Source organism: Neophocaena asiaeorientalis, unplaced genomic scaffold (genome assembly GCF_003031525.2).
Source record: "Neophocaena asiaeorientalis asiaeorientalis breed wild unplaced genomic scaffold, Neophocaena_asiaeorientalis_V1.1 scaffold86, whole genome shotgun sequence".
In the NCBI taxonomy this organism is placed as follows: domain Eukaryota; kingdom Metazoa; phylum Chordata; class Mammalia; order Artiodactyla; family Phocoenidae; genus Neophocaena; species Neophocaena asiaeorientalis.
The window spans coordinates 5,352,060-5,369,238 of record NW_020175039.1 but is presented as its reverse complement, the minus strand read 5'-3'; the positions used below and the strand labels follow the sequence as shown (position 1 = coordinate 5,369,238).

The 17,179-nt window shown below is 51.3% G+C and overlaps 2 protein-coding genes across 2 annotated transcripts in view; both read right to left on the bottom strand.

The window, feature by feature from the left end:
* The window catches only part of CFAP65 (cilia and flagella associated protein 65), a 54,013-nt gene extending 40,928 nt beyond the window's left edge, over positions 1 to 13,085 (bottom strand). Inside the window, exon 1 of the mRNA XM_024763141.1 lies at positions 12,980 to 13,085. Coding sequence (XP_024618909.1) covers positions 12,980 to 13,085 — 106 coding nt within the window. The remainder of the gene's footprint in view (positions 1 to 12,979) is intronic.
* The window catches only part of IHH (Indian hedgehog signaling molecule), a 6,058-nt gene continuing 1,662 nt past the window's right edge, over positions 12,784 to 17,179 (bottom strand). Inside the window, exons 2-3 of the mRNA XM_024763206.1 lie at positions 15,938 to 16,199; positions 12,784 to 14,206 (exon numbers count right to left, since the gene is read on the bottom strand). Of these exons, the coding sequence (XP_024618974.1) occupies positions 13,548 to 14,206; positions 15,938 to 16,199 (921 nt within the window). The 3' untranslated portion in view covers positions 12,784 to 13,547. The remainder of the gene's footprint in view (positions 14,207 to 15,937; positions 16,200 to 17,179) is intronic.

Below are 17,179 nucleotides of genomic sequence, written 5' to 3'. Positions count from 1 at the left end.
CAGTTATGTAAAGTATTTGACACATGATAGACAATCAACAAAGTTACACACAGACACACACACACATACACACAGAGGAGGGTCACTCACTATGTGGGAGGCCCTAGAATTTTGCCTCTCAGCTCTCTGTCCACCCTCGCCTCCTACCACGTCCCAGCCTCTCTGCTGCACACTGGAGAAATGGAAAGTTTTTCTCCTCTCCACAACCTCCTCTTTTGTTTCTCCAAGAAGGAGGCTGCCTTGCTGCTCCAGCGTGGAGAAAGACAAAAAGAGATGCCAGGGTGATCTGCTGTCCAGTTGGCAAGTCACCCAGCTGCAGGACTTGCAAAGCCCTCTCCCACTTTCCTTCCCCTGCAACTCGGACTCAGTTTCCAGTGTTGCTTCTGAAATCAGGTCAGCATCGAAGATGTACTTAAGTTAGGGGAGGGAAATGAGGAGGTGGGTACTCCCACAGAAGCTCCTGACCTCCGAAATTAGTAGGGTAAATCTTCTAAGCCCAGCCTGATAGATGAAGAGGAGACTGTAGCTAAGAGGGCCAGTGGGGTTGTTCAAGGCTGGATCTAGGAGCAGGCATAGAGGACTCTCTGCATTAGACTGCTGTGGTCCCCTGGGTTGCTTGGTGTGGAGAGGGCGTGTCAGGAGATTGATGGCACCTCCAGCCTGAAAGGGCTGCCAGGGCACAAATTTGGCAGGGGCTGGGGGAAGACTGCCATATGGCAAGGTAATTCAAAAGAAAGAGTTCCATTCTGCCTGAGACCCCTATAGGTTTTTCTAACTCTCTTGTGTCAATCCAAAGCCCCTCTTCAAATTGCTTCCTATACTCGTTGTCCCCATCAAATGGTGAATAGGCACACAGGCCAACAGTAGGGGGGTGGATGGAAAATGACATGAGACTCAATCCCAGAAGACCGAGTTCAAGTCCTGATTCTACCATTTAAGAGCTGAGCTGGGACTTCCCTGGTGGTCCAGTGGTTAAGACTCTGTGCTTCCACTGCAGGGGCATGGGTTTGATCCCTGGTCAGGGATCCTGCATGCTGTGTAGTGCGACCAGAAAGAAAAAAGAAAGGTTAAAAATGTGAGAGGCCCGCGTACTGAAAAAAAAAAAAAAAAGAAAAAAAAAAAAGAAAAAGAGCTGAGCAATTTGAGGCAAATCATTAAACATTCCAGAGCCTCACTTTCCCCACCTGTAAAATGGGGGCAAACAGGGGCAGCATTCAAAATACTTAAAAATTGGTAAGTTATGAGTACTGACCTATGAGAATGGACACCAGGGGGTCTTAGAGCCAGAGCTGGGTCCTGGGAGGCCACATTGTGCCAGGCCTTAACCTTTTAGTTGCTGGGTTGTGGGGAAGCCTGCAGGTTTGGAGAGAGGACTGGGAGAGCAGCCGCAGCAGTGGAGAACTCAGCCAGTGACTACTCACCAACTAGTACCAAAGTATTTCCAGATTTTAACAACCAGTACAGCTACACTGGATAGTGATGGCATAGTGGTTGCAAGTGAGACCTGAGGAAAAATCCTATCTCACCAGCTACTGTATACATGGTTATTTATTTTAAGCCAAAACTTGAAGTTCTAATTCCTTCTAATTCCTCCTAATCGGTAGAGGACCTGCGACCGCGTCTAACTGCTCTGTCCCTCTAGTCTGTGCAGGCTTCTCTGTGTTAGCTCTCCCAGCTGTCTTCCCCTACACCATCTCCTACAGGCTTTCCAGCTCCATGCCCCTCTGACCAGCACCATGGACAGTTCCAGCTGACCAGCCCATCCTAGGCCATCCCCTTCCTCCTGCCTTATCTCTCCTCTTACCCCACCCATGCCAGCACAGAAACCCTGAGGTACGAACTGAATGTAGGTCACCCCTGAGGAAAGAGTACAGTGGAGTGGTTCAGAACAAGCTCTGGAGTAAAGCCGACTGGATTTGAATCCCAACCCACCAGCTCTCAGCTGTTTGATCGTATTCCTCCATTTCTATAACACCCAGATTGCTCTCTTGTCAACAGTGAAAACTTTAACAGCTACCTCAAAGGTCGTAAGGTTTAAGTGGGATAAAAGGTTTAAAGAACTTAGCACAGTGCCTGGCTCATTATATGTTCTGAATAAATAAAGAGCACCATTATTCTGTGACTTTCTATCCTATTTAATTCCTCAAACCCTTTTCCAATCCATCTCTGATGAGGGCCCTCTCTCAGGTATAGGTATTATAACATGACCACCAGCTTAGTGTAGCTGGCCTCCTTTGGTGTGAAAGTTGGCTTGGACTTCAAAGATGGTAAGGAAGCCAACCTTTGGTCCATGAGATTCTCTCTTTATTAGTTTTGTTTTTTTTTGCATTTAAAAAATTTTGAGTTAATCTTAGACATACACCAAAATAGTACAAGTGGTTCTCATAAACCTTTCATCCAGTTTCCCCTTAGGTTAACATCTTACATGACCATAGGACGCTTATCAAAAAGAAGAAATTAATGCTGGTACAATGATACTATTAACAAAATTATAGAATGTATTTAGATTTCACAAGTTTGTCCACAAATCTCCTTTCCCTGTTTCAGTATCCAATCCAGGATCCCCCCTGGGGCATTTCCTGAGACTTTCCTTGTTTTTCATGTCCTTGATTCTTTTGAAGAGTACTGTCAATTGTTTTGTAGAATATTCCTCAATCTGGGTTTGTTTCTCGTGATTAGAGTAAAATGTGCATTATTGGGAAGCATAACACAGAGTTATAGGCCCTTCTCAGTGCATGATATCAGAGGGTACATCGTGTCAATATGTATTTTTGGTGATGTTAACTTTGATCACTTGGCTAGAGTGGTGTCCGCCAGGATTCTCCACTGCAAACTTGCTCTCTCCCCCTCTTTATTAGATTTTGAACATGCCCATCTTTTACTTCTCTAGAATTAAGTGTTCAGAACCAAGAAACCTGTCCTCGCTGTAACCCATCCATCTGTACACTCCCAACCACTCCTGAGCCATACCCATTCCCTATGACCTGCCTGGTCACTTTCCTGTGAGTTTTTTTTTTCTTTTATATATATACACACACACACATTCCTTTCCTATCTTTCTTTTTTTTTAACATCTTTATCGGAGTATAATTGCTTTACAATGGTGTGTTAGTTTCTGCTGTATAACAAAGTGAGTCAGCTATACGTATACATATATCCCCATATCTCCTCCCTCTTGCATCTCGCTCCCACCCTCCCTATCCCACCCCCTAGGTGGTCACAAAGCACTGAGTTGATCTCCCTGTGTTATACGGCTACTTCCCACTAGCTATCTATTTTACATTTGGTAGTATATATAAGTCAGTGCTAGTCTCTCACTTCATCCCAGCTTACCCTTCCCCCTCCCCGTGTCCTCAAGTCCATTCTCTACATCTGCGTCTTTATTCCTGTCCTGCCCCTAGGTTCTTCAGATTTTCCCAGTACCACTTATTGAAGAGGCTGTCTTTTTCCATTGTAAATTCTTGCCTCCTTTATCAAAAATAAGGTGACCATAAGTGCATGGGTTTATCTCTGGGCTTTCTATCCTGTTCTATTGATCTATATTTCTGTTTTTGTGCCAGTACCACACTGTCTTGATTACTATAGCTTTGTAATATAGTCTGAAGTCAGGGAGCCTGATTCATCCAGCTCCGCTTTTCTTTCTCAAGATTGCTTTGGCTATTCGGGGTCTTTTGTGTTTCCATACAAACTGTGAAATTTTTTGGTCTAGTTCTTTGAAAAATGCTATTAGTAGTTTGATAGGGATTGCATTGACTCTGTAGATTGCTCTGGGTAGTATAGTCATTTTCACAATGTTGATTCTTCCAAACCAAGAACATGGTATATCTCTCCATCTATTTGTATCATCTTTAATTTCTTTCTTCAGTGTCTTATAGTTTTTTGCATACAGCACTTTTGTCTTCTTAGGTAGGTTTTTTCCTAGGTATTGTATTCTTTTTATGGTGTAAGTTTAGGTTGTTTATTTGAGATGTTTCTTGTTTCTTGAGGTAGGATTGTATAGCTATAAACTTCCCTCTTAGAACTGCTTTTGCTGCATCCCATAGGTTTTGGGTCGTTGTGTTTTCATTGTCAATTTTTTCTAGGTATTTTTGATTTCCTCTTTGATTTCTTTGGTGATCTCTTGGTTATTGAGTAGTGTATCGTTTAGCGTCCATGTGTTTGTATTTTTTACAGATTTTTTCCTGTAATTGATATCTAGTCTCGTAGCGCTGTGGTCAGAAAAGATATTTAATACGATTTCAATTTTCTTAAATTAACCATGGCTTGATTTGTGACCCAAGATATGATGAATCCTGGAGAATGTTCCATGAGCACTTGAGAAGAAAGTGTATTCTGTTGTTTTTGGATGGAATGTCTTATAAATGTCAATTAAGTCCATCTTGTTTAATGTATCATTTAAAGCTTGTGTTTCCTTATTTATTTTCATTTTGGATGGTCTGTCCATTGTTGGAAATGGGGTGTTAAAGTCCCCTACTATGATTGTGTTACTGTCGTTTTCCCCTTTTATGGCTGTTAGCATTTGCCTTATGTATTGAGGTGCTCCTATGTTGGGTGCATAAATATTTACAATTGTTATATCTTCTTCTTGGATTGATCCCTTGATCATTATATAGTGTCCTTATCTCTTGTAATAGTCTTTATTTTAAAGTCTGTTTTGTCTGACATGACAATTGCTACTCCAGCTTTTTTTTGATTTCCATTTTCATGGAATATCTTTTTCCATCCCCTCACTTTCAGTCTGTATGTGTCCCTAGGTCTGAAGTGGGTCTCTTGTAGACAACATATATATGGGTTTTGTTTTTGTATCCATTCAGCCAGTCTATGTCTTTTGGTTGGAGCATTTAATCCATTTACATTTAAGGTAATTATCAATATGTATGTTCCTATTACCATTTTCTTTATTGTTTTGGGTTTGTTATTGTAGGTCTTTTCCTTCTCTTGTGTTTCTTGCCTAGAGAAGTTCCTTTAGCATTTGTTGTAAAGGTGGTTTGGTGGTGCTGAATTCTCTTAGCTTTTGCTTGTCTGTAAAGGTTTTAATTTCTCCATCAAACCTGAAAGAGATCCTTGCTGGGTAGAGTAATCTTGGTTGTAGGTGTTTCCCTTTCATCACGTTTTAAAATTTTTATTTATTTTAGGCTGCGTTGGGTCTTCATTGCTGTGCTGTGCTTTCTCTAGTTGCAGTGAGCGAGGGCTACTCTTTGTTGTGGTGCGCGGGTTTCTCATTGCGGTGGCTCCTCTTGTTGCGGAATGAGGGGACTGGTGCCTGTGTTCTGGTGGATGAGGCTGGATCTTGTCTTTCTGGTGGGGAAGACTACATCCGATGGTGTGTTTTGGGGTGTCTGTGACCGTATTATGATTTTAGGCAGCCTCTCTGCTAATGGGTGGGCTTGTATTCCTGTCTTGCTAGTTGTTTGGCATAGGGTATCCAGCACTATAGCTTGCTGGTCATTGAGTGGAGCCTGGTCTTAATATTGAGATGGAGATCTCTGGGAGAGCTTTCACTGTTTGATATTACATGGAGCCGGGAGGTCTCTGGTGGACCAATGTCCTGAACTTGGCTCTCCCACCTCAGAGGCACAGGCCTGACACCCAGCTGGAGCATCAAGACACTTTTGGGAAGTCTGAGGTCTTCTGCCAGCGTTCAGTAGGTGTTCTGTAGGAGTTGTTCCACACATAGATGCATTTCTGATATATTTGTGAGGAGGAAGGTGATCTCCACGTCTTACTCTTCCTCCATCTTGAAGGTCTCCTCTTTCTTTCTTTCTTTTTCTTTCTTTCTTTTTCTTTCTTTCTTTTTGGCCACACCATGTGGCTTGTGAGATCTTAGTTCCCTGACCAGGGATAGAACCTGGGTCCTCAGCAGTGAAAGTGCAGAGTTCTAACCACTGGACTGCCAGGGAATTCCCCTGAGTTTTCTTAAGTTGGGCATTCAGAGGTGTGCGCAGAAGCCAGATGCAGACACACCTGGAGTTTATGAGGGTAACAGGGTACTTCTCAGTTCATTTTCATGGACCTTTTGTCAAGGCCCGGCAGCTTTCGGCTTACAGGGACACTCTGAGAAAACGTGGCCAGCAACTGTCTATGGGAATGTCCAGCCCCTTTATCAGGTCTGGCTCCAAACTTTGAGCACTTTCTTCAACATATAACATTTGGGTTTTTTAAATCTCTAGTAGCATTCGTTTCTTGGCAATGTATAACTCCTTGCTACCCACTAGCCCAGATCCAGGAACTTCCTTCCTTCCAGAAGGCTCTTCACTACTCCAAGAGTTTGCTATTACCAGATATCCTGCTACCAGAGTAAATACATAGCATTCTTTCAATCGAGTGTGGAGAGATGTGCTTTTCCAACCCTCCCCTTTGTCTCTCTCTGTCCCGAGTCTATTCCAAGTCAGTGTGTCTTCTACACACTGCCCCTTTAGAATATGAAGAAGCACCACACCTCCTCCAGCCTCATGCAGACTCCATTTTAAAACAGCTTTTGTGTAAAAGTATATTAAAGGCTTCTGGAGAGCCTCAGGAGATGCCTTCATCAAATCCCATTCCCTCTTTGCCCTTTGTTCTGGTTACCATGGCAGTGTAAGAAATAACATCGAGATTTCAAACAACCATTTTATTTTACTTACGATTTTGTGGGTCAGGAATCAAGAAGGGCTTGACCAGGCAGTTCTTACTTGGACTGTGTCATACAGTTACAGGGCTGCAGCCTCCTGAAGGCTCCACTGGACTGGACCTCCAAGATGGTGCACTCACACAGCTGATGGTTGATGCTGGCTGTTGGCTGGAAGCTCAGCTAGGCTATGGCTGGGGACACCTATCTGTAAGGCCAGCTGGCCCGAGGCAGGGGAACACAATCAGATTCACAGGTTGCATCAGACCGAAATTCTCCGGACCACCCAGTTCCAGAAACTGCCCTGGAGACATTCCAGACCACCCATTTCCGGGAACTGACCTGGGGACTTTGAACCCAGCCCAGCCTTCCCGTCTTTCGAGGTGCGGGACTAACGGTCCCCCAGGATACCCAAAAAGACCACCAAATAAGGAATACCCTGTGCCCTCCCAGATTCACCACACCCCTTTCCCTTCTTCCCCTATAAAATCTTGCCCAACCCTCGCCCGGGTGCGACTTCTCTGGCCCTTTTCGGACCAGTGAACCTCGCCCGGGAGCGCTCCCTAATAAAGCTCACTTGAAGCTTTCCTCTGTTTCCCGGTGCCGTTTGTTAAGATCCGACCTTACACTATCCATAACCTTTCCAGCTTAGCAAGCTCAGGGTAGAACCAGGCAGAAGCTACATGGCCTTTTCTGACTTAGTCTCAGGCCAGATTCAAGGGGAGAGCAGTGTCAAATAATTTATGGACATATTTTAACCATCGCCACTCCCATCAAAATGAGATCCTCTCACAACATCTAGAACATCGTTTTTCCAGGACCATCTTCCTGGAAGGTTCTTAGCCACCCCAGCCCTATCAGATCTTTAGGTGGAGGCTGGGAGTGCATCTGTCCCATTCCTCATGAGTTCCCACCTCCCTCAGTTTGCTGCTGCAGGGGACCTGAGTTCTGGTCTGGACTCTGCTACTGTGCGACCTTGAGAAAGTGACTTCACCTCTCTGGGCCTCAGTTTCTTCTCTGCAAATTAGGAATTGAAAATAACCTCACTTCACAGGATGTTAGGACTTTTAAAGGATTTTATGTGAATAGCAGACCCAGCAATTGATGCTCCTGATTGTGGAAGAAATATCTGTGGACAAGTCATTTTCCCTCTTGGAGACTTAGTTTATTTATCTCTGAAATGGGGGGGAGGGGTAATTGCCTTATCCTGCTTCCCCATGCACATGAGAGGGGTCTTACACGGACTGCAGGGAGTGACAGCCCAGAGATTGAGGCTCCCCAACCCCTACCTGGGTGGGAAGCCCCCTACGTCTATCCCTGTGCGTGCAAAGCAGCCTGGGTGTGGCTTGAGCCAGCACGGGCTTGCAAGGTGGGGCTGCTATCTGCCCTACCTGGCCTTATCAGATCCGGGCTGGCCACAGCTCGGCCAGTGGAACAAAGAGGCTTTGAGAACAAGGCTGGGGTGTGGGATGTGGGCCCGAGCTCCGGGAGGCACGCTCCACCCAGGGGACAGAGGGCATGGGTTGGGAGAGCGGCCACCGCCAACACCTGACAGAAGTTTTCCTGCAGCAGGGGCACCATCTGAGGTGGGGAGCAGGGCCTGTGCTCCCCACTGAGGGCCTCCATTCCTTCTTTGGGGTGTTTCCTGCTCCAGCACTTCCCACCAGGCCCTCACCTCTGCCCCTTTTATAGGGTGAAGCGTTTCTCCTCCCCTACTTCCATTTCCCCTCCTGGCACCTTTGAGCCCCAGTCGCACTGGCTCCCAGTCGCACTGGCTCCCAGTCCTTGAGCATGGCCTACACTCTCCTCCACGCATCCGCTCCCAATCATCCATCCACCTACCCTTGAACAAGTCACACATACCCAGCCCCAAACCACTTCCAGGCAGTGCCCAGACACTGTACATCCCATCCCCACCCCTTGTCATCTCTCCCCACCTCCTCCCGTGCAACACTGTAGGGAACTTCTCTCCAAATTTTCCCCACCTGAAGAATCTGACTGAGCCTGGCAGAGGCCAAGGCCCATCGGGGCCAGAGTTTAAGGTTGTACGAGTTATACACTGTACAAGGGCTCTAGGCTGGGCAGACAAGGTGGGGGGGGGGCCTGAAATCCAGACGTTTTGCATGCCCCGCACGACCTCAATGTGAGGCTTTTTCCTAAACCGACTTCCTGGTGCCAGGCCAGGAGAGTTGTCTTTTCTAGCTGCATCTTCTGAAGGGGTGTTTTGCTAAGATTTTTAATGGAGGGTCACCTGTTTCCTGTTCCCATCCTGGGGCTGCCGGTGCTAACAGCAGGCCTGGCTGCCTAAAGGATTGTTGCATTGGTTCAGCCCTTCCCCTTCCCTTCCCTTCTCACTGTCAGAAGCCACTCCACAGGCATCCCCTTTGGGCAGGAGCTGGGGGAGAGGGCTGAGTGTGAGCCACAGGGCTTTGGAAGAGCCATGCCCAGCAGTGATGGGGTCTTTCCAAACGAGAGAGGAGGCTGCAAGGACAGCTTGGGGCCGGGTACCTGAGGAGAGGTCTCGCACAGACTAGTTGGGAAGGCAGGTGCAACGGTCCCTGTGTTGTGGGCAGTCTGCCCAGGCAGCTTTAGAGGCCTCACAGCCAGGAGCCTCCCCTACTTTGTCTCCTGGACTCCCACAAGCCAGGTCTCCCCAAGCAACTGACACTTCAGCATGGTCTTCTATTTTTTTTTTTAGTGTTTCTTTCTTTCTTTGGCTGCACTGGGTCTTGGTTGCGGCATGTGGGATCTTCTAGTTGTGGTATACGGGATCTTTAGTTGTGGAGTGCGAACTCTTAGTTGTGGCATGAGGGATCTATTTCCCTGACCAGGGATCAAACCCGGGCCCCCTGCATTGGGAGCGTGGAGTCTTAGCCATTGGGCCACCAGGGAAGTCCCTCAGCATGGTCTTGCACCTTGCCTGGACTGGGATATCAGGGGCTACTCTGAATCTCCTCCCCATGCACTTCCGGGATGGGGGTAGGGGTGCAGGCAGAGAGAGCAGAGCCTAGAGGGTCCCTTGAACTCAGGTAGACCAGCCTTGGACAATGAAAAGAGAGGATATCTATATGGGCAAGAAATCCCTGGACATCTCCCTTGAAGGTGTGGACACCAAGACCAGAGAAGGACCAAGGTCAAGGGCGTAGGGGAGCTGGATCTCATGTTTAAAAACCCAAAGTTGATGTGCGCCCCTTCCTTGCCTTCATTGCTCACCTGAACTGGCTTCAAGTCCTGGTCATTCTGCTGCCTAAATGTCACCTTCCTTCTGACCCCACGGCCATTTCTTCAGTCCAGGTCACCAACTTCTCTGCCCAGCAAATGAACTCCCTGCTTCCACAGCTGCCTCTCTGGTCTGTGCTCCACATTGCAGCTGGGTGAGCTTTCTGAAACAATCTAGTTGCAAGCTTTTCCAGACTTCAAACCTCCTGGGTGCTCCCCAAACCCCCGAGATAAAGTCCAAATTTGGGGAACACAAAGATCTGTGTTGTCTAACTCCGGCCAGCTCTACATCAGCTTCGCCATATGCCCACCTGTGCCAGATGGCTTTGAGATGCGGACCTGATGCTAGTTCTTCCAAGCCTTTTTTTTTTTTTTTTTGCGGTACGCGGGCCTCTCACTGTTGTGGCCTCTCCCGTTGTGGAGCTACAGGCTCCGGACGCGCAGCCTCAGTGGCCATGGCTCACGGGCCCAGCTGCTCCACGGCATGTGGGATCTTCCCGGACCGGGGCACGAACCCATGTCCCCTGCATCGGCAGGTGGACTCTCAACCACTGCGCCACCAGGGAAGCCCCTTCCAAGCCTTTGCATTTACCATGTCTTCAGCCTGGATCCCTTCCTTTACTTAGCTGCCATGCAAACTTCTCCTTGCTCTACCTGCAGCATCCTCGCCTCCAGGAAGTCTTCCTAGTTCCCAGGACCTCCATGGCACTCTCATAGCCCCTGTGAGGATGTCAGCCACAACACTCAACATATGGTGTGGATATTTGTCTCCCCATGTTGCTCCCTGCTACCCGGGAGTTCACTGAGTACAGGGACTGCCTCTTTCCCTCATTCTGACACAGTGCCTGGCACAAGGGTGTCCAGCAAACGATGACCAAACAATGACCATTGTGGATGCAGCTGCCTTGGGGGCTGAGTTTAGGCCCGAGAGGAAAGGCAGGCATGGGGCCAGTAGCTACCCGGGCCTGGGCAGTACGGTTGACCTTCCTCTGGGCCTCAGCCTCATACAAAGGATAATCAAGCTGGGTTCTGGTGGGAGGGATTGAGGCCATCGCGCTGCAGAGGTGGAGGATGACTTTCCAGGCTGTCTCTGCTTGTCCAGCTGGCACTGTCACTGCAGTTCTGGGCCACTATTCCCAGAAAAACTGCAGGGCCTCACCTCTAGCCCAAGGTTGGTCTTTTGAGGGTCTGAATTCAAAGTGTTTTTCTGAATCTTTGAAGCCACCTCTGTCTGAAGAATAAATGTGTTTCGTGAGGAGACTCTTACAGAACAGAAAGGTCTAGGGACACCAAATGGCTCTGTGTCTGCAAGACAAAATATGCCCAGGCCCCGTAGGAGAGGCATGTAGGCCCCCCCATAGGGGAGAGTCTTGATCTCTCTACCCCGCACCACCCTCTCCCCCAACCATGCAAAATTTCTATAAAAGAACGAATGTGCAAATGAATGGACAAGAGCCTCCTGAACTTGACCTTTTGTTTCTCACTGCAAATGAGTTCATAGATGTTCTGGTCCCTATGAACCTGGTCCATGAGAGTCTGCCACAAGGTGATGAGTAGTACACTCTATGTGGTCTGACAAAACAGATTTCCGGTCCTGAAATGCTAAGAGTACCTTCTGGAAAGGACCCAAGTTCACCAAGGGAAAAGCCTTGTGGTAAGAGCAGTGGACCTGCGAGCAAGATGCATGAGTTCAAATCCTGCTCCTGTCACTTGCTGCATAATCTTGGGCGAGTTACTTAACCTCCCCGTACTTCTGTGTTCTCACCTGGAAAATGGTAAGGTTACAGTATACACCACATAGGGTTGCTATGAAAATGAAGTGGGTGCTACATGTAAAGCACTTAGAACGATGCCTGGCAATGGTTAGTCTTCATTAGATGATAGCAGTTGTCATTCTAGTCTGTGGGGGCCTATTCCTCTCAGATGACACAGTCTCCAGGGCAATGAATTTTTCTCTGGAGTTTTCCTTCATGGAGCGGGGGATGGTAAGGTAAGAATCTGGGCAGTCATGCCCCCCCCCTACTTCCAACACAGAAGTCTGTCAGAGGATAGAACCTGGGCAGGGGTGTCCTTTAACAATTGGCCCTCCATGGTCAGGGGAGCTCTAATTTGTAACATATGCCAATCTCTGTGGTGTAAATACGCCCACTATGGCTTATTTCAACTGGCTCACAATATTCCTGAAAATTTAACAACTGTATCAAAGGACCAGGGAGTCTCAGATGGTCTATAATGAGTACAGAAAAACCTGCCATGGGATACAGAAACCAAGAGAAAAGGAAGAAGGGGGTCATCTTGTCTTGGCAATAAACTGGCATCCTTTAGACTAAGCAATGTTTCTCAAAGTGTGGTCCATGGACTATCCGCTGTGTTTGGGATATTTGTAAAAATAAGTTCCTGGGCCTCAATCTGGATCTATTCAAGCAGAATCCTGGAAGTGGGACCAGGAATCATTTTTAAACAAGCTGCCCAGATGATTCTGAGGTTTGAGAACTGCTGGGTTAGGGACCCCTAACTTACCCAAGAAGTCAGGATGGGCCACAAGGCAGGTGTGAATTCTACAGAATGTTTTCATACCGCGGTTCATTATCCACTGTGAAAAATCAGAAACCCTGGCCCTGAGAAAGACCAGAATAAGCAGGGAAAGCACCTTAAATCAGGCACAAGGAGATGGTTCTAGATGAGGGAAATGACCATGGACTAGTTACATCAGTTCTTTCTCTGGTCTAACTGTTTAGGGTAAACTTTGGAGTCAGCGTGGAAAGGCCTTGCCTGGCACAGAGCACAGCTTTCTGTTGAGACTTTGCAGACCTACTGGGTGAGAAAGGGCCCACAGAGGGGGTGGGAGGTCTAGAGGTTTTGTCCTTGGAGGAAGGTGAGCACAGCCCTGGACAGCCCCACCCATGGCTCCAGGCTATCTGTGTATCGGCCCTACTCGGCATCCTGGACACTAGGGCTCTAACAACTTAAATAATTTTTATTACAAAAGGAAGAAAAGACCAAAACATCCCCAAAATTTTCCCATGGGCTTCCCCCTCGGTGCCAATAAATAAGGTGGGGGAGACTGACCGGAGGAGGGGTGGGGGGTCATGGTTCAGCAGAAGTGGGAATGCAGAGCCTGGGCAGGGGTGGGAAGGACATCCAGCCCCTCACCCAGTCCTGGCACTACGATTACATTGGCCGGAACACGGAACTCTGTACACTGATAGCGACAGTCTCTGGATGTGTCCCGAGGAGCGTGGCCAGAGAGGAAGGTCATGCCTCAGGATGGCCAGGCTGGCTGCCCCACCCTGCAGCCTTCTGAGTTCTGGGCAGCCTTGAGTCCAGCCGGCTCCCTGCTGGCTCCCAGGGAATCTAGCAGCATCAACTGAGGTGCAAGCCCACTTAAGAGGGGCCTAAGATGGATGGAATGAGCCCTCCCCATCGCGGGAGGCAAGTATGAAAAATCATAGTGAGAGCTGGCTGGGTTGGGACCCACTGGTCTCTAGGATAGAAAGAGAGGCCACCCCCCACTGCCAGCTCAGCTTGCAGCTTTGTCACTACACCAGGATGGGGGTGGAGGACGCTGGCATTGCCCAAGTCTCAGTGATGTACACCTGTGGTGGAGGAGATGGTAGAAACCAGTGTCCCCGCTCAGGCCCCTTCCAGGGCCAGCGCCCTCCTGGCAGGTAGGCTTTTGGACCCATTTGGGCAGTTCTGGGAGGGCAGTAGAGGGATCCTTTCAGCTCCCTGCCCCAGCCATGCCCAGTGAGTGGAAGCTGCCCTCTTCCAGCAAGAGACGTCCCAGGCGGTAGAGCAGCTGGGGGTACCAGTGCACACCCTCCCCTGGGGTCCAGCTGCCCCACGCCAAGCTGTGAAACAGTCGCAGGGGCCAAAAGGCCAACTGAGCCAGCTGGTGGTCAGCCACGGCTGCGAAGCAAGAGGCCACCACGTCCTCCACCACCAGTGTCCCATGCCTCGTTAATGGGGCGTAGGCCCCAAGGGCCACATGTTTGGAGACGGCTGCCACTCGGGCAGGCTGCAGGCCTGGGACCCCCACCACCAGCACATACTGGCCGGGCTGCACTTGGCTGGCAAACGTGGCCCGGAAGTGGGTGGCCGGCTCTGTGTGATTGTTGGCCGTGAAGAGCAGGTGGGCGGGTGTGAGTGCCAGTCGGCGCGGGGGGTCCTGGGTCTCGATGACCTGGAAGGCCCTCAGCCTGTCTGGTTCGCGATCGAGGAAAATGAGTACGTCGCTGAAGGTGGGGTTCCCATCCTCCCCCATGGCCAGCACTCGGTCTCCTGGCCTCACGGCTGACAAGGCCACACGTGCCCCACTCTCCAGGCGCACCTGGGCTCCAGCAGGGAAGCAGCCGCCTGTCTTGGCCGCGGCCGAGTGCTCTGTGGGAAGAAGGGACATGAAGGCATTACTGCTGTGGAGCTTGGATTCCCGGTCACAGCATCCCTCCCCAGTCCAGCCAGAGTTCCTCTTGCTCCCAGGCTGCCCCCCATCACCATATCCTGTCCCCTGCCCCCCACTTTCCATGCAGCTTTGAATCCACCCCAGCCCACAGTGTGACCTCCTGCCCTCCTCCCCAGCCTAATGCTTTGCCAATGAGAGGAGCACACTGAGGCTTCAAGACCCAGTGGGTGGGAGGGAAAGGGCCCTCCTGAAGCCCATGTGAAGCCCCCCCATCTGCTCCCAATCCTGACAAGGCTGTGAAGTAGTCAGGCCAGAGGTCAGCTGAGCCAAGCAGTGGTCAGCTGTGACCTGACACCCAGAAGCTGCAGCTTCGTCGAGAAGGCAAGTTGCTTAGCACCTCTGGCATCTGGATGTCCCATTATTTCTAACCCATTGCTCAGATGCTCCCCAAAATTGCCCTCTCAGACTGACACTCCAAGTTCTGTGCCAGAACCGGCCCTTGGAGTCTATACCCCAAGGGAGAGAAGGACCAGTCAGTGGCGAGAATACAGACTCCTGGGGAAGCTCAGAGTGAATGGCCAGGCCAGGGTGCGGCTCAGTGGCAAGGGTGAAATCACCATCTTCGGTTCATGTGCTGGGTCCTTGTGCGGGGACGGGACACCATGGCATCAGTGGGTGGGATGCAGAATAGTGTTTGGGGGTTAGGAGTTATGAAGGCAAGTGGCCACCCTAGGAGCTGGCACCTGGCCGACGTTAGCAGGTGAAGGGTTGATGTGACTTGAAGCAGACACAGTTGGCAGGGAAGTGCTGAGGGGAAAGGTCAGGGTGGGGTCACCACTGTGAGCCCAGGTGGGATCAGGAATAGTAAAAGCCTGCCTGGTCTCAGTGTGCCAGGTCTGTGAGTGTGACAGCTGCATGGGGCCGGCACGGAGGGCTGAGCCTGCAGCGAGGGGGGACCACGCTGGCAGTCACACAGGAACCATTTGAAGCATCCATGACTGGGTTCAATGCAGGTGACAGGGACGCTGACAAGATTTGAAGGGAGGGGGACGAGGCCCCAGTGCCTGCCAATTCTGATCAACAAGGCGGCCGATCTGGGAAAATCCACTTTATTAAGTCCACTCTGTTTATTCTTGCCCTCATGGCTGGCTTTGCCCCCAAATGTCCAGCTTCAGGGCCCTGGAGGAGAGGCTGGGGACGCCTGCGCCCCCTGAGAGGGGCGTACACAGTGCCTTAAAGGGCCTGACCTGCAGCTGGGCCGTGGGTTCTGAACCTCTGGGCTCCTGGCTCCCGCTCAGGCACGCTGGTGTCTGGGCACACTCTGGCCCCTGGTCCCACCCCACCCCCTAGCGTTCTGCACCACACTGGGTGGGGAGGCCGTCTCTGTCAGCCTGGCTTCCTCCATCTGGCCAGCTTGCTCTGTCTTGCACCTCCTGCGGCAGGCTCTGGACTGTGGACCGCCAAGTCAGCACCCAGCGTCGCTGGGACAGGGCCCTGTCTCCCTAGGCTCCTGCCATGACACTATCAGGCACGGGTCGAGCGGTTGGTCAGGAGCAGTAGCGGGGAGCGCCGCGGACGTCCTCTTCCCCGGGGTCCCCGCCTCCATCCCTGGGAGGGTCTCTTCACCTTCTTGGCCCCGGCGGGCCCAGCGCCGCCTCTCCACGCCCTGCGGCCCCGGCCCCGGGCCCAGCCCCCCGGCAGCGGCTCACCGGACTTGACGGAGCAATGCACGTGCGCCTTGGACTCGTAATACACCCAGTCGAAGCCGGCCTCCACTGCCAAGCGCGCCAGCAGTCCGTACTTATTGCGGTCGCGGTCCGACGTGGTGATGTCCACCGCGCGGCCTTCATAATGCAGCGACTCCTCCGAGTGGTGACCATCTTCATCCCAGCCCTCGGTCACCCGCAGCTTCACCCCGGGCCACTGGTTCATCACCGAGATGGCCAGCGAGTTCAGGCGGTCCTTGCAGCGCTGCGAGAGGAAAGGAAGCCGAGTTAGGGGGAGGAGCTGGCCCGCGGGCAGGTTACGGCGCAGCCTCGTCCCTCACTCTCCCACTGCACTCGCTGGAGTCGGGAAACCGGGGAGGGTGCTCTATCCCTCTCTCCTAGGAACAGAGAGTCCTAAAGTGCTCCTTCCCTTCTAGCATCAGCTGCCCCAGGGACCTGGCCCGCACGGTGGCGCCACAAATCTGGAGGGCGCATCGATCCGCTCACCCTTGGGGGCTTTTCTCTAAGCTCTCTCTCTCTCCTGCTGGGATTACTGATCCCTCCACAGACAGGACTCCACCTTTTGAGCGCCGGGTCCCTCGGTCTCACCGCGGGACCAGGGGCCAGGGACCGCCTGCTGCCTGGAGAATAAAGGTGGTAGCAGAGCTGACTGCCGGCCGCCGGCCTGCTAGGCGTGCAAGCCTCGAGGCGCCCAGTAGGTGTCACCGTAGCCCCAGGGCTGAGGTCCCCGAAGCGGCCAGGGCGCAGCAGGCGCGGCAGGTGCGAAGCGCCTCAGCAGCCTGGGGGTGTGTTGGAGGGGAATCCCAAGCCTGCCTGGATCCCTCGGCGCCACAGAGCATTCCTGCTGGGACCCTCATGATCCAAAACCGGCCCGCACCCGCTCAGGGGAGGCGGCAGCCCGGGAACCAGAAGCTGGTGTAAAGGCCAGCGCCTGGCCTGGCCAGATGGAGGACCATGCGGATGGTCTCCCGCTGCAAGGGGTGCGCTCCGGGTTGATAAACCCAGGCAACGTTCTCCCTGAGTCGAGAGCCCTCAGCACCTCTGCGCCGCCCCTGTCTGGGAAGGGACCCGAGAAACTGAGCGTGTGATCTCAGGGAGCCGGCTTCATGCTCCGCCTCCCATGGAGTGGGAGTCGAGCTGTGCCCTGGGGGAAGGACCGCAGAGATCATCGTCTGTGCTGGCTCCCTTCGTGCCTGGAGCCCAAGGGACCCCGCAGTTGACTGG